Consider the following 12,500-nt stretch of genomic DNA (forward strand, 5'->3'; position numbering starts at 1 on the left):
TCTCTCTGTCTCTCTTTCTTTCTCTGTCTCTCTCTCTCTCTCTCTCTCTCTCTCTCTCTCTCTCTCTCTGTCTCTCTCTTTAGGACATTCACAGGAAGCGAATGGAGAAAGACCTGCTGGAGTTACAGACTCTGATTGAAGCTCACTTTGAGCAGAGGAAGAAGGAGGAGGAGGAGCTGATTGGACTGAAGGACAGAATTGTGCGTCACGTCTCCTCTCATACAATTCAAACTTTTTTCCATCGATTCTCTCTTTACTCCTCACTCACCTTCACACTGTGTGTGTGTGTGTGTGTGTGTGTGTGTGTGTGTGTGTGTGTGTGTGTGTGTGTGTGTGTGTGTGTGTGTGTGTAGGAGAGACGGCGCTTTGAAAGAGCTGAGCAGCAGCGTGTCCGAGCCGAGAAAGAGCGAGACCGTCAAACACGCATCGCCGTGAGATTACATTACAACACAACTCAACAACACTCAACACAACTCAACACAATACAACACACCACAACATATCACTCAACACAATACAACACACCACAACATATCACTCAACACAATACAACACACCACAACATATCACTCAACACAATACAACACACCACAACATATCACTCAACACAATACAACACACCACAACATATCACTCAACACAATACAACTCAACACACCACAACACATCACAACTCAACACATAACAAACTCAACACACCACACCACATCACCCAACACAATACAATACAACGCAACTCAACACACCTCAACACAACTCAAGACAACAAAAACTCAACACACCACAACTTAACACACCACAACTCAACACAATACAACACATAACAAACTCAACACAATACAACACACCACAAACATATCTAGGGTTAGGGTTAGGGTTAGGGTTAGACACATCACAGGGCGTCTGCTAAATGCTGCAAATGTAAACTTAACATACCACAAGACAACTCAACAAAAATTAACACAACACAACTCAACACACCACAACACAACACACCACAACTTAACTCAAAACACCACATCTCAACACACCACAACACAAATCAACACACCACACCAAAACACATCACATCACATCTCAACACACCACATATCAACACACCACAACACAACTAAACAAAACACAACTCAACACATTACAACACATCACATCTCTTTGGATAAGGGCATCTGCTAAATGCTGCAAATGTAAACTCAACATACCACAAGACAACTCAACAAAAATGAACACAACACAACTCAACACACCACAACACAACACACTTCAACACAACTCAAAACACCACAACACAACTAAGCAAATTTAAACACATCACAACTCAACACAACACAACACATAACAACTCAGCACAACACAATTAACCCCAATAATACACAACACAATTTAACACACCAAAAATCATGACAACACATGACTAAACACAATAACACACAACTCAACACACCACAACTAAACACAGTCAAACACATCACAACTCAACTCAACACACCACATCTTAACACAATTCAACACAACACAATGCAGCACAACTAAACACACCACAACTCAGCACAACACACCAAAACTCAACACACCACAATTCAACTCAACTTAACACAACTCAGCACAACACACCACAACTCAACACACCTCAACACAACACAATGCAGCATAACTAAACACACTACAACACATCACAACTCGACACACCACAACTTAACAACATAATTCCACACCCCACAATTCAACTCAGCACAACTCAACCCCACACCTCACAACACAACTCAACTTAACAGAACTCAGCACAACACACTACAACTCAACACACCACAACACAACTCAACACACCAAAACTCAACTCAACACAACTCAACACACCAAAACTCAAGTCAGGAAAACACACAGCACAACTTAACTTAACTCAATACAACTCAATAAAACACCAAACAATTCAACACACCACAACACAACTCACATGACAACTCAAATCAACACAACACAGACAATATTCTGATACAGAAAATACGTGTAGTGTGTAAACCCACCATTATCATTTTCCTCTGGGAGTTAATATTAAATTGTCTTACAGGAGGAGCGTCAGAGGAAGGAGGATGAAGAGGCGAAAAAGAGAGCAGACGATGAGGCTAAGAAGAAGAAGGTTTTGTCCAACATGGGAGCAAATTTTGGGGGCTTCCTCACTAAGGTAAAAAGTGTGTTTTCTATATAAACTGCTAAAAAATATAAAGGGAACACTTAAACAACACAATGTAACTTCAAGTCAATCACACTTCTGTGTAAACCCACACAAGTGGCTCAGGTAGTGCAGCTCATCCAGGGTGGCACATCAATGCGAGCTGTGGCAAGAAGGTTTGCTGTGTCTGTCAGCATAGTTTCCAGAGCATGGAGGGGCTACCAGGAGACAGGCCAGTACTTTAGGAGACCTGGAGAAGGCCGTAGGAGGGCAACAACCCAGCAGCAGGACTGCTACCTCCACCTTTGTGCAAGGAGGAACAGGAGGAACACTGCCAGAGCCCTGCAAAATTACCTCCAGCAGGCCACAAATGTGCATGTGTCTGCTCAAACGATCAGAAACAGACTCCATGAGGGTGGTATGAGGGCCCGACATCCACAGGTGGGGGTTGTGCTTACAGTCCAACACCGTGCAGGACATTTGGCATTTGCCTGGAACACCAAGATTGGCAAATTCGCCAATGGCACCCTGTGCTCTTCACAGATGAAAGCAGTTTCACACTGAGCACATGTGACAGACGTGACAGAGTCTGGAGACGGCGTGGAAAACGATCAGCTGCCTGCAACATCCTCCAGCATGACCGGTTTGGCAGTGGGTCAGTAATGGTGTGGGGTGGCATTTCTTTGGAGGGCAACACAGCCCTCCATGTGCTCGCCAGAGGTAGCCTGACTGCCATTAGGTACCGAGATGAGATCCTCAGACCCCTTGTGAGACCATATGCTGGTGCGGTTGGCCTTGGGTTCCTCCTAATGCAAGACAGTGCTAGACCTCATGTGGCTGGAGTGTGTCAGCAGTTCCTGCAAGACTCAATTCAATTTAATTCAATTCAATTCATTTTTATTTGTATAGCGATTTTAACAATGAACATTGTCTCAAAGCAGCTTTACACAGATAATGTGGTGATTAAAAGTGAATATGTTCTTTATAAGTAAGTTTGTCCCTGATGAGCAAGCCGGTGGTGACTGTGGCAAGGAAAAAACTCCCCGAGATGGCAAGACAAAGGCATTGATGCTGTGGACTGGTCCGCCCGTTCCCCAGACCGGAATCCATTTGAGCACATCTGGGACATCATGTCTCGCTCCATCCACCAATGCCCCGTTTTACCACAGACTGTCCAGGAGTTGGTGGATGCTTTAGTCCAGGTCTGGGAGAAGATCCCTCAGGAGACCATCCACCACCTCATCAGGAGCATGCCCAGGCGTTGTAGGGAGGTCATATAGGCACTGGAGGCCACACACACTACTGAGCCTCATTTTGACTTGTTATAAGGACATTACATTAAAGTTGAATCAGCCTGTAGTGTGTTTTTCCACTTCAATTTTGAGTGTGACTCAAGTCCAGACCTCCATGGGTTAATTAATTTGATTTTCATTGAAGATTTTTGTGTGATTTTGTTGTCAGCACATTAGACTATGTAAAGAACAAAGTATTTAATTAGAATATTTCATTCATTCAGATCTAGTATGTGTGGTTTAAGTGTTCCCTTTATTTTTTTGAGCAGTGTATTTATATGGTAGCTCATAAAAGTGAGTACACTCCTCACATCTCACATTTCAGCAACCATTTTAGTATCTTCTCAAGGGACAAAAATAATAGAAATGAAACTTGTGTATATTTAGAGTGGTGAATGTGCAATATGTGGAATATATGATGAAGAAACTCCAGACTCAAACTCACTACAACACACGTGACCTTATTTGCATTTCAAGTAGTTTTTAACTCAATATCATTCTATTAATAGATCAGTGTGCTGCGAGTCACATTAGAGGTGATGAAGTAAAGAGTCTTGTAATAAAAATAATAAAAGGAACATTATAGTTATAATAAATCAGTATTTTGGATACCTAACTACATTTGAAGGCAAAAACGTTTGTACTGTGTATGTATGTGTGTTTGTGTGTGTGTGTATGTATGTGTGTGTGTGTGTGTCTCTATGGTCTGTGTGTGTGTATGTATGTGTGTGTGTCTCTATGGTGTGTGTGTGTGTATGTGTGTGTGTGTGTGTGTGTTTGTGTGTGTGTGTTTGTGTGTGTGTGTGTGTGTGTGTGTGTGTGTGTGTGTGTGCAGGCGGAACAGAGGCGAGGGAAACGTTTGACTGGGAAAGAAATCAAAAGGAAAACTTTAACAGAAAGACGAACAGCTCTCGGTATCGACAATTTAAGAGAAGATGGACTGCGGTACACAAACAGGCACACGTATACACACACACACACACACACACACACACTTTGTCACACACAGTTGCAGTCCCTCCTAAGTGCATGTGTGTGTGTGTGCGTGCTTGCGTGTATGTATGTGTGTGTTTGGTAAAACAGGCAGCGAGCCCAGGAGATGTGGGAGTGGATTTATCAGCTGGAGTCAGAGAAGTTTGACTTTATGGATCAGATGAAGAGGCAGAAGTACGAGGTCAGCTGATCTCTTACTTCGAGCTTTATATGGGGCAGAGTGTGTGTGTGTTTGTGTGTGTGTGTGTTATTTATGTTGCAGTTGTGTGCAGAGTGTGTATGTTGGATTTATGTGTGTGTGTGTGCCTTTCCAGATTGTGGTTCTGCTGAACAGGATTTCACACGCCCAGAAGTTGTAAGTCAAGTGTTCTTTATATCACAATGTTTGAACTTGATCCATGTGTGTGTGTGAGAGAGAGAGAGAGAGAGAGAGAGAGAGAGAGAGAGATTGTGTAATCTCGTTTCTTTACATTGTATAAATGCCCTGTTGTGTAACACTCTTCCTTCCTGTTTTTATTTCACAGTAAAAAGGTCCACGGGAAGGGGAAAGTTGGCGGCCGCTGGAAATAAATTGTCTGTTCTGATAAAGCAGACGTTACTGAAGGGATGGAAAAAAAAAACAGAAATGAAATTAGACAATGGAAAAAATATTCTTCCTTTTTCACTTATACACAGAGTCTGCACTCGTCTGTAATCACCCCCCCCCCCCCACTCATCTGTAAACCTATTCCCCCTCCACCTGTCTATAATGCCCCTACATCAGCTGTAACACCCCCATACTTGTAGGTTACGCCCCACCCTCTCTCCTGTAACACCCCCACACTCGTCTGTAACACCCCCCCCCCCAACACACACACACACACACTTCTCTAACCCCCCAAACCCCCACCCACTCTTCTCAACTCCCGCCCTCACACACACTCTTCTTTAATGCCGCCTGTAACGTCTGTGACGGTCTGCACTCATCATCAGAATAAATTAATTCGCTCTATACACAATATATGTGTGTATTCTTTAGTTTTTTACTGTGATTATAACATGCAACACATAAAACTCTCTCCGTCTCTTACAAGCGCGCACACACACACACACACACACACACACACACACACACACACACACACACACACACACACACACACACACAAATGTGAGTTTGGAACTGGTATCGGGTTTCCCTTGTGAATGAATGAACAGTTGGTATACGTCACTCTAAGCTGTTTGTTCGAGCTCCTGATCCAAAGTGTTCTCAGGAGACAGAACATTTCTGCTGCAGGATCTGTCTTGTACAAGCAGTAGATCCGATCTCTTAATTTCCTAATCGAAACCTTCATATGTTGATCATCAAACTGATCAGCACTAACATTTTGTAGTTGTAATTTGATAGCAGGAGAACAGGTTTTTATATTTGTATTATTTGTTTTATTAGAAACAGACCTTCTGCTTCTTCAGTTTGTTGAATCACTAATACTGACCTCTACTGGTGACCTTGTGGAAGCAGTGAAGATCAGCAGCAGGCTTGTGTTTAATTACACTCCAATGTGGAGTTTATCTCCAGTGACTGTTCAGGATTAGATTACAGACTGATTAAAGAGTGATCAGTAAATGATCATACTAATTAGGACTAAAAGTTTCTCCTGAGCTCTCGGAATGCTGCAAGTCTGATGTTGAGCCGAAGATCAGATATCAGATGGGGATCAGGTCTAACGTTTTGCTTAAGATTTATTTCTACATTTCTTTTTTTCAGTATAAACACACACACATACACACACACACACACACACACACACCAGTCATACAAAATAATATTACCTTGTTTGATGATGTATTTATTTTATTTGTGGTGATTAGAAAAAGTGTTGTTACAGAGGTTTAGATTCTATTTATATCTATATTTTGCACATTTTTGTAAATGAACTGAGTAACACAATAAAAACACAAGCATATGACATTTACATACAACACTGACACACACACACACACACACACACCCCTAAATGTGCTATAATTACCTTAAAACTGTGTGTATAAAGGGTGGTTACAGATGGATTGTTACAACAAAAGTAAACAATTACTTACCAGACATAAGTTAGATTTCAGTTTTGTGTGTGTGTGTATGTGTGTGTGTGTGTGTGTGAGAGAGAGAAAGAGAGAAAAAGAGAGAGAAAGAGATTAGCGGATCGGTGCCTTCAGCGCCGCGTCCACTTCTTCCTCAAGTTGGAGTGTGTGCCACTGGGCGATTGGGCGTCTCGGGTTAGCGAGCATGTCTGACCACTGCCTCAGTCCGACTCCGCTCGCCCCGTATCCAATCCAACATTTACCAATCGCATCGTTACTTCCCAGTTTATCATAGTCATACACTGTGATCAGAACCTGTACCTTCTATAGAGACACAACACACACACACACACACACACACACACACACAGCTGTGTATAAGTTTGTACTCCTGAACATTGATGTCAGACGTACAGAGCACTTCACTCAGATCAGATCATACAGATATAAAAACACTGTTTATTCCTTTTTTTACAAATAAAAACAACAAATGTGTAAAGTATAAAGTGGAGGTGTGTGTCATGTGACTGAGTTCCTGAGAGAACTGAAGCACAGCATGAGAAAAACCACAGAGCCTTTAAAACAGTTTCACTTCCACGGTTTGATTTTAAACTTCCTTCAGATCGACGATAAATCTGTTCTATAAAACATGTAAAGAACATGAACATGGAAGCGTGTGTGTGGAAAATCCACTCGCAGTCACGCCATGTGTGGTGTAGTGTTTCCTCTGCTGTGTGTGTTGTGATCCATGTCCTCGTTCCTTCAGTCAGTTGGTGAAGCTCACCGTGACTCTGTTCTGCTGAAGTTTGCTGTTTTGTTCTTGAACTGTTTCTGCTGAAGTGTTTATTGTGTCTGTAGATCTGATCTACATCTGCTCATGATCTTAGACCTGCATCATGTTCAGGTTCCCTGACTCTCTTATGAAAATTACTTTCGTTGTTTGAGTGAATGTATGAGGATTTTTTTTTTACCTGAATCTGAGCGAAAGGAATCTCAAAGCTGAAACTTTCATTAAAGTAGGGGTTCAGTGTGTTCTGCTTCACTGTGGTCTTCTTCTTCTTCAAACGTTTACCATTGTGTTGAAGAACCACCTTCACAAATGGGTCTGAGAAACAAATATAATATAACATCACAGACAGTATTTATTTATAGACAAAACTCATGGATTGAGTCCAAGCTCCAAAATCAGTTCTTATTTAGTTCTGACCTGATAAACCTCCAACATCCATCTTCTTCAGGTTCTTAGCCTCCATCACACACACTGTGAGTTTCCCAGAAGTTGGAACGTAACGCAGAGAAATGCAGATATCACCCAGTTTCTCCTGCTACAGTAAACACACACACACACAGTGTTAATCTCTCACACACACACACACACACACACACACACACACACACACACACACACACACAGTGTTAATCTCTCACACACACACACACACACACAGTGTTAATCTCACAGTAATCTCTCATTGATATTGCACTGAACGCTGTGTGTGTGTGTGTGTGTGTGTGTGTGTGTGTGTGTGTGTGTGTGTGTGTGTGTGTGTGTGTGTGAAAGATGAACAATGTGTGTGTGTTTGTGAGATTACTGTGTGTGTGTGTGTGAGTGTGTGTCTGTGTGAAAGATGAACAATGTGTGTGTGTGTGTGTGTGTGTGTGTGTGTGTGTGTGTGTGTGTGTGTGTGTAAGATGAACAATGTGTGTGTGTGTGTGTGTGTGTGTGTGTGTGTGTAAATTTGTGTGTGAGATTAATACTCTGTGAGAAATTAACATTGTGTGTGTGTGTGTGTGTGTGTGTGTGTGTATGTGTGAAAGATGAACAATGTGTGTGTGTGAAAGATGAACAATGTGTGTGTGTGTGTGTGTGTGTGTGTGTGTGTGTGTGTGTGTGTATGTGTGAAAGATGAACAATGTGTGTGTGTGAAAGATGAACAATGTGTGTGTGTGTGTGTGTGTGTGTGTGTGTGTGTGTGAAAGATGAACAGTGTGTGTGTGTGTGTGTGAAAGATGAACAGTGTGTGTGTGTGTGTGTGTGTGTGTGTGTGTGTGTGTGTGTCTGTGTGTATAAATTTGTGTGTGTAAATTTGTGTGTGAGATTTATACTCTGTGAGAGATTAACACTGTGTGTGTGTGTGTGTGTAAGATCAACAATGTGTGTGTCTGTGAGATTACTGTGTCTGTGTGTGTGTGTGTGTGTGTGTGTGTGTGTGTGTAAATTTGTGTGTGAGATTAATACTCTGAGAGATTAACACTGTGTGTGTGTGTGTGTGTGTGTGTGTGTGTGTGTGTGTGTGTGTGTGTGTGTGTGTGAGTAAAATCAACAATGTGTGTGTGTTTGTAAGATTACTGTGTGTGTGTGTGTGTGTCTGTGTGAAAGATGAACAATGTGTGTGTGTGTGTGTGTGTGTGTGTGTGTGAAAGATGAACAGTGTGTGTGTGTGTGTGTGTGTGTGTGTGTGTGTAAATTTGTGTGTGAGATTAATACTATGTGAGAGATTAACACTGTGTGTGTGTGTGTGTGTGTGTGTGTGTGTGTGTGTGTGTGTGTGTGTGTGTGTGTGTGAGAGTGTGTGTAAAATCAACAGGGTGTGTGTTTGTAAGATTACTGTGTGTGTGTGTGTGTCTGTGTGAAAGATGAACAATGTGTGTGTGTGTGTGTGTGTGTGTGTGTGTGAAAGATGAACAGTGTGTGTGTGTGTGTGTGTGTGTGTGTGTGTGTGTGTGTGTGTGTGTAAATTTGTGTGTGAGATTAATACTCTGTGAGAAATTAACATTGTGTGTGTGTGTGTGTGTGTGTGTGTGTGTGTGTGTGTGTGTGTGTGTAAGATCAACAATGTGTGTGTCTGTGAGATTACTGTGTCTGTGTGTGTGTGTGTGTGTGTGTGTGTGTGTGTGTGTGTGTGTGAAAGATGAACAATGTGTGTGTGTGTGTGTGTGTGTGTGTGTGTGTGTGTGTGTGTGTGTGTGTGTGAAAGATGAACAGTGTGTGTGTGTGTGTGTGAAAGATGAACAGTGTGTGTGTGTGTGTGTGTGTCTGTGTGTATAAATTTGTGTGTGTAAATTTGTGTGTGAGATTTATACTCTGTGAGAGATTAACACTGTGTGTGTGTGTGTGTGTGTGTGTGTGTGTGTGTGTGTGTGTGTGTGTGTGTGTGTGTAAGATCAACAATGTGTGTGTGTCTGTGAGATTACTGTGTCTGTGTGTGTGTGTGTGTGTGTGTGTGTGTGTGTTTAACACTGTTTGTGTGTGTGTGTGTGTGTGTGTGTGTAAATTTGTGTGTGAGATTAATACTCTGTGAGAGATTAACACTGTGTGTGTGTGTGTGTGTGTGTATGTGTGTGTGTTTAACACTGTGCGTGTGTGTGTGCGTGTGTGTGTGTGTGTGAAAGATGAACAATGTGTGTGTGTGTGTGTGTGTGTGTGTGTGTGTGTGTGTGTGAGATTAATACTCTGTGAGAGATTAACACTGTGTGTGTGTGTGTGTGTGTGTGAAAGATTAACAATGTGTGTGTGTGTGTGTGTGTGTGTGTGTGTGTGTGAGTGAAAGATGAACAATGTGTGTGTGTGTGTGTGTGTGTGTGTGTGTGTGTGTGTGTGTGTAAATTTGTGTGTGAGATTAATACTCTGTGAGAAATTAACATTGTGTGTGTGTGTGTGTGTGTGTGTGTGTGTGTGTGTGTAAGATCAACAATGTGTGTGTCTGTGTGTGTGTGTGTGTGTGTGTGTGTGTGTGAAAGATGAACAATGTGTGTGTGTGTGTGTGTGTGTGTGTGAAAGATGAACAATGTGTGTGTGTGTGTGTGTGTGTGTGTGTGTGTGTGTGTCTCTCTGTGTATAAATTTGTGTGTGTAAATTTGTGTGTGAGATTTATACTCTGTGAGAGATTAACACTGTGTGTGTGTGTGTGTGTGTGTGTGTGTGTGTGTGTGTGCGAAATTAACACTGTGTGTGCGAAAATAACACGGTGTAAGATTAATACGGTGTGTGTGTGTGTGTGTGTGTGTGTGTGTGTGTGTGTGTGTGTGTGTGTGTGTGTGTGTGAAAGATGAACAATGTGTGTGTGTGTGTGTGTGTGTGTGTGTGTGTGAGATTAATACTCTTTGAGAGATTAACACTGTGTGTGTGTGTGTGTGTGTGTGTGTGTGTGTGTGTGTGTGTGTGTGTGTGTGTGTGAGTGTGTGTAAAATCAACAATGTGTGTGTGTTTGTGAGATTACTGTGTGTGTGTGTGTCTGTGTGAAAGATGAACAATGTGTGTGTGTGTGTGTGAAAGATGAACAATGTGTGTGTGTGTGTGTGTGTGTGTAAATTTGTGTGTGAGATTAATACTCTGTGAGAAATTAACATTGTGTGTGTGTGTGTGTGTGTGTGTGTAAGATCAACAATGTGTGTGTCTGTGAGATTACTGTGTCTCTGTGTGTGTGTGTGTGTGTGTGTGTGTGTTTAACACTGTGTGTTTGTGTGTGTGTGTGTGTGTGTGTGATGAACAATGTGTGTGTGTGTGTGTGTGTGTGTGTGTGTGTGTGTGTGTGAGAGAAAGATGAACAATGTGTGTGTGTGTGTGTGTGTGTGTGTGTGTGTGTGTGTGTGTGTGTGTGTGTGTGTGTCTGTGTGTATAAATTTGTGTGTGTAAATTTGTGTGTGAGATTTATACTCTGTGAGAGATTAACACTGTGTGTGTGTGTGTGTGTGTGTGTGTGCGAAATTAACACTGTGTGCGAAAATAACACGGTGTAAGATTAATAATGTTTGTGTGTGTGTGAAAGATGAACAATGTGTGTGTGTGTGTGTGTGTGTGTGTGTGTGTGTGTGTGTGTGTGTGTGTGTGTAAATTTGTGTGTGAGATTAATACTCTGTGAGAAATTAACATTGTGTGTGTGTGTGTGTGTGTGTGTGTGTGTGTGTGTGTAAGATCAACAATGTGTGTGTCTGTGTGTGTGTGTGTGTGTGTGTGTGTGTGTGAAAGATGAACAATGTGTGTGTGTGTGTGTGTGTGTGTGTGAAAGATGAACAATGTGTGTGTGTGTGTGTGTGTGTGTGTGTGTGTGTGTGTGTGAAAGATGAACAATGTGTGTGTGTGTGTGTGTGTGTGTGTGAAAGATGAACAATGTGTGTGTGTGTGTGTGTGTGTGTGTCTCTCTGTGTATAAATTTGTGTGTGTAAATTTGTGTGTGAGATTTATACTCTGTGAGAGATTAACACTGTGTGTGTGTGTGTGTGTGTGTGTGCGCGAAATTAACACTGTGTGTGCGAAAATAACACGGTGTAAGATTAATACGGTGTGTGTGTGTGTGTGTGTGTGTGTGTGTGTGTGTGTGAAAGATGAACAATGTGTGTGTGTGTGTGTGTGTGTGTGTGTGTGTGTGTGTGTAAATTTGTGTGTGAGATTAATACTCTTTGAGAGATTAACACTGTGTGTGTGTGTGTGTGTGTGTGTGTGTGTGTGTGTGTGTGTGTGTGTGTGTGTGTGAGTGTGTGTAAAATCAACAATGTGTGTGTGTTTGTGAGATTACTGTGTGTGTGTGTGTCTGTGTGAAAGATGAACAATGTGTGTGTGTGTGTGTGTGTGTGTGTGTGTGTGTGAAAGATGAACAATGTGTGTGTGTGTGTGTGTGTGTGTGTGTAAATTTGTGTGTGAGATTAATACTCTGTGAGAAATTAACATTGTGTGTGTGTGTGTGTGTGTGTGTAAGATCAACAATGTGTGTGTCTGTGAGATTACTGTGTCTCTGTGTGTGTGTGTGTGTGTGTGTGTGTGTGTGTGTGTGTTAACACTGTGTGTGTGTGTGTGTTTGTGTGTGTGTGTGTGATGAACAATGTGTGTGTGTGTGTGTGTGTGTGAGAAAGATGAACAATGTGTGTGTGTGTGTGTGTGTGTGTGTGTGTCTGTGTGTATAAATTTGTGTGTGTAAATTTGTGTGTGAGATTTATACTCTGTGAGAGATTAACACTGTGTGTGTGTGTGTGCGAAATTAACACTGTGT

The 12,500-nt window shown here is 42.0% G+C and overlaps 2 protein-coding genes across 2 annotated transcripts in view; one reads left to right on the forward strand and one right to left on the reverse strand.

The window, feature by feature from the left end:
- The first annotated feature begins 84 nt into the window (after positions 1-84).
- tnnt1 (troponin T type 1 (skeletal, slow)) lies at positions 85-5,308 on the forward strand. The gene is made up of 7 exons (XM_083566780.1): positions 85-200; positions 354-431; positions 2,069-2,182; positions 4,298-4,407; positions 4,546-4,636; positions 4,770-4,810; positions 4,980-5,308. The coding sequence occupies exons 1-7, from the start codon at positions 102-104 to the stop codon at positions 5,023-5,025; spliced, it is 579 nt and encodes a 192-aa protein (XP_083422906.1). The 5' UTR covers positions 85-101; the 3' UTR covers positions 5,026-5,308.
- A 1,067-nt stretch (positions 5,309-6,375) lies between these two features.
- Positions 6,376-12,500, reverse strand: part of syt5a (synaptotagmin Va) — an 18,904-nt gene continuing 12,779 nt past the window's right edge. Inside the window, exons 8-10 of the mRNA XM_083566752.1 lie at positions 7,721-7,838; positions 7,485-7,618; positions 6,376-6,837 (exon numbers count right to left, since the gene is read on the reverse strand). Coding sequence (XP_083422878.1) covers positions 6,628-6,837; positions 7,485-7,618; positions 7,721-7,838 — 462 coding nt within the window. The 3' untranslated portion in view covers positions 6,376-6,627. The remainder of the gene's footprint in view (positions 6,838-7,484; positions 7,619-7,720; positions 7,839-12,500) is intronic.

This window comes from Silurus aristotelis (assembly GCF_946808225.1).
Source record: "Silurus aristotelis genome assembly, chromosome: 17".
Lineage (NCBI taxonomy): Eukaryota > Metazoa > Chordata > Actinopteri > Siluriformes > Siluridae > Silurus > Silurus aristotelis.

Bases quoted from the DNA above. Each gene is read 5' to 3' on its own strand.
- tnnt1 (XM_083566780.1), top strand. From the start codon at position 102: ATGGAGAAAGACCTGCTGGAGTTACAGACTCTGATTGAAGCTCACTTT. The intron at 432-2,068 runs GTGAGATTACAT...ATTGTCTTACAG, and splicing joins ACCGTCAAACACGCATCGCC to GAGGAGCGTCAGAGGAAGGA. The intron at 4,637-4,769 runs GTCAGCTGATCT...GTGCCTTTCCAG, and splicing joins TGAAGAGGCAGAAGTACGAG to ATTGTGGTTCTGCTGAACAG.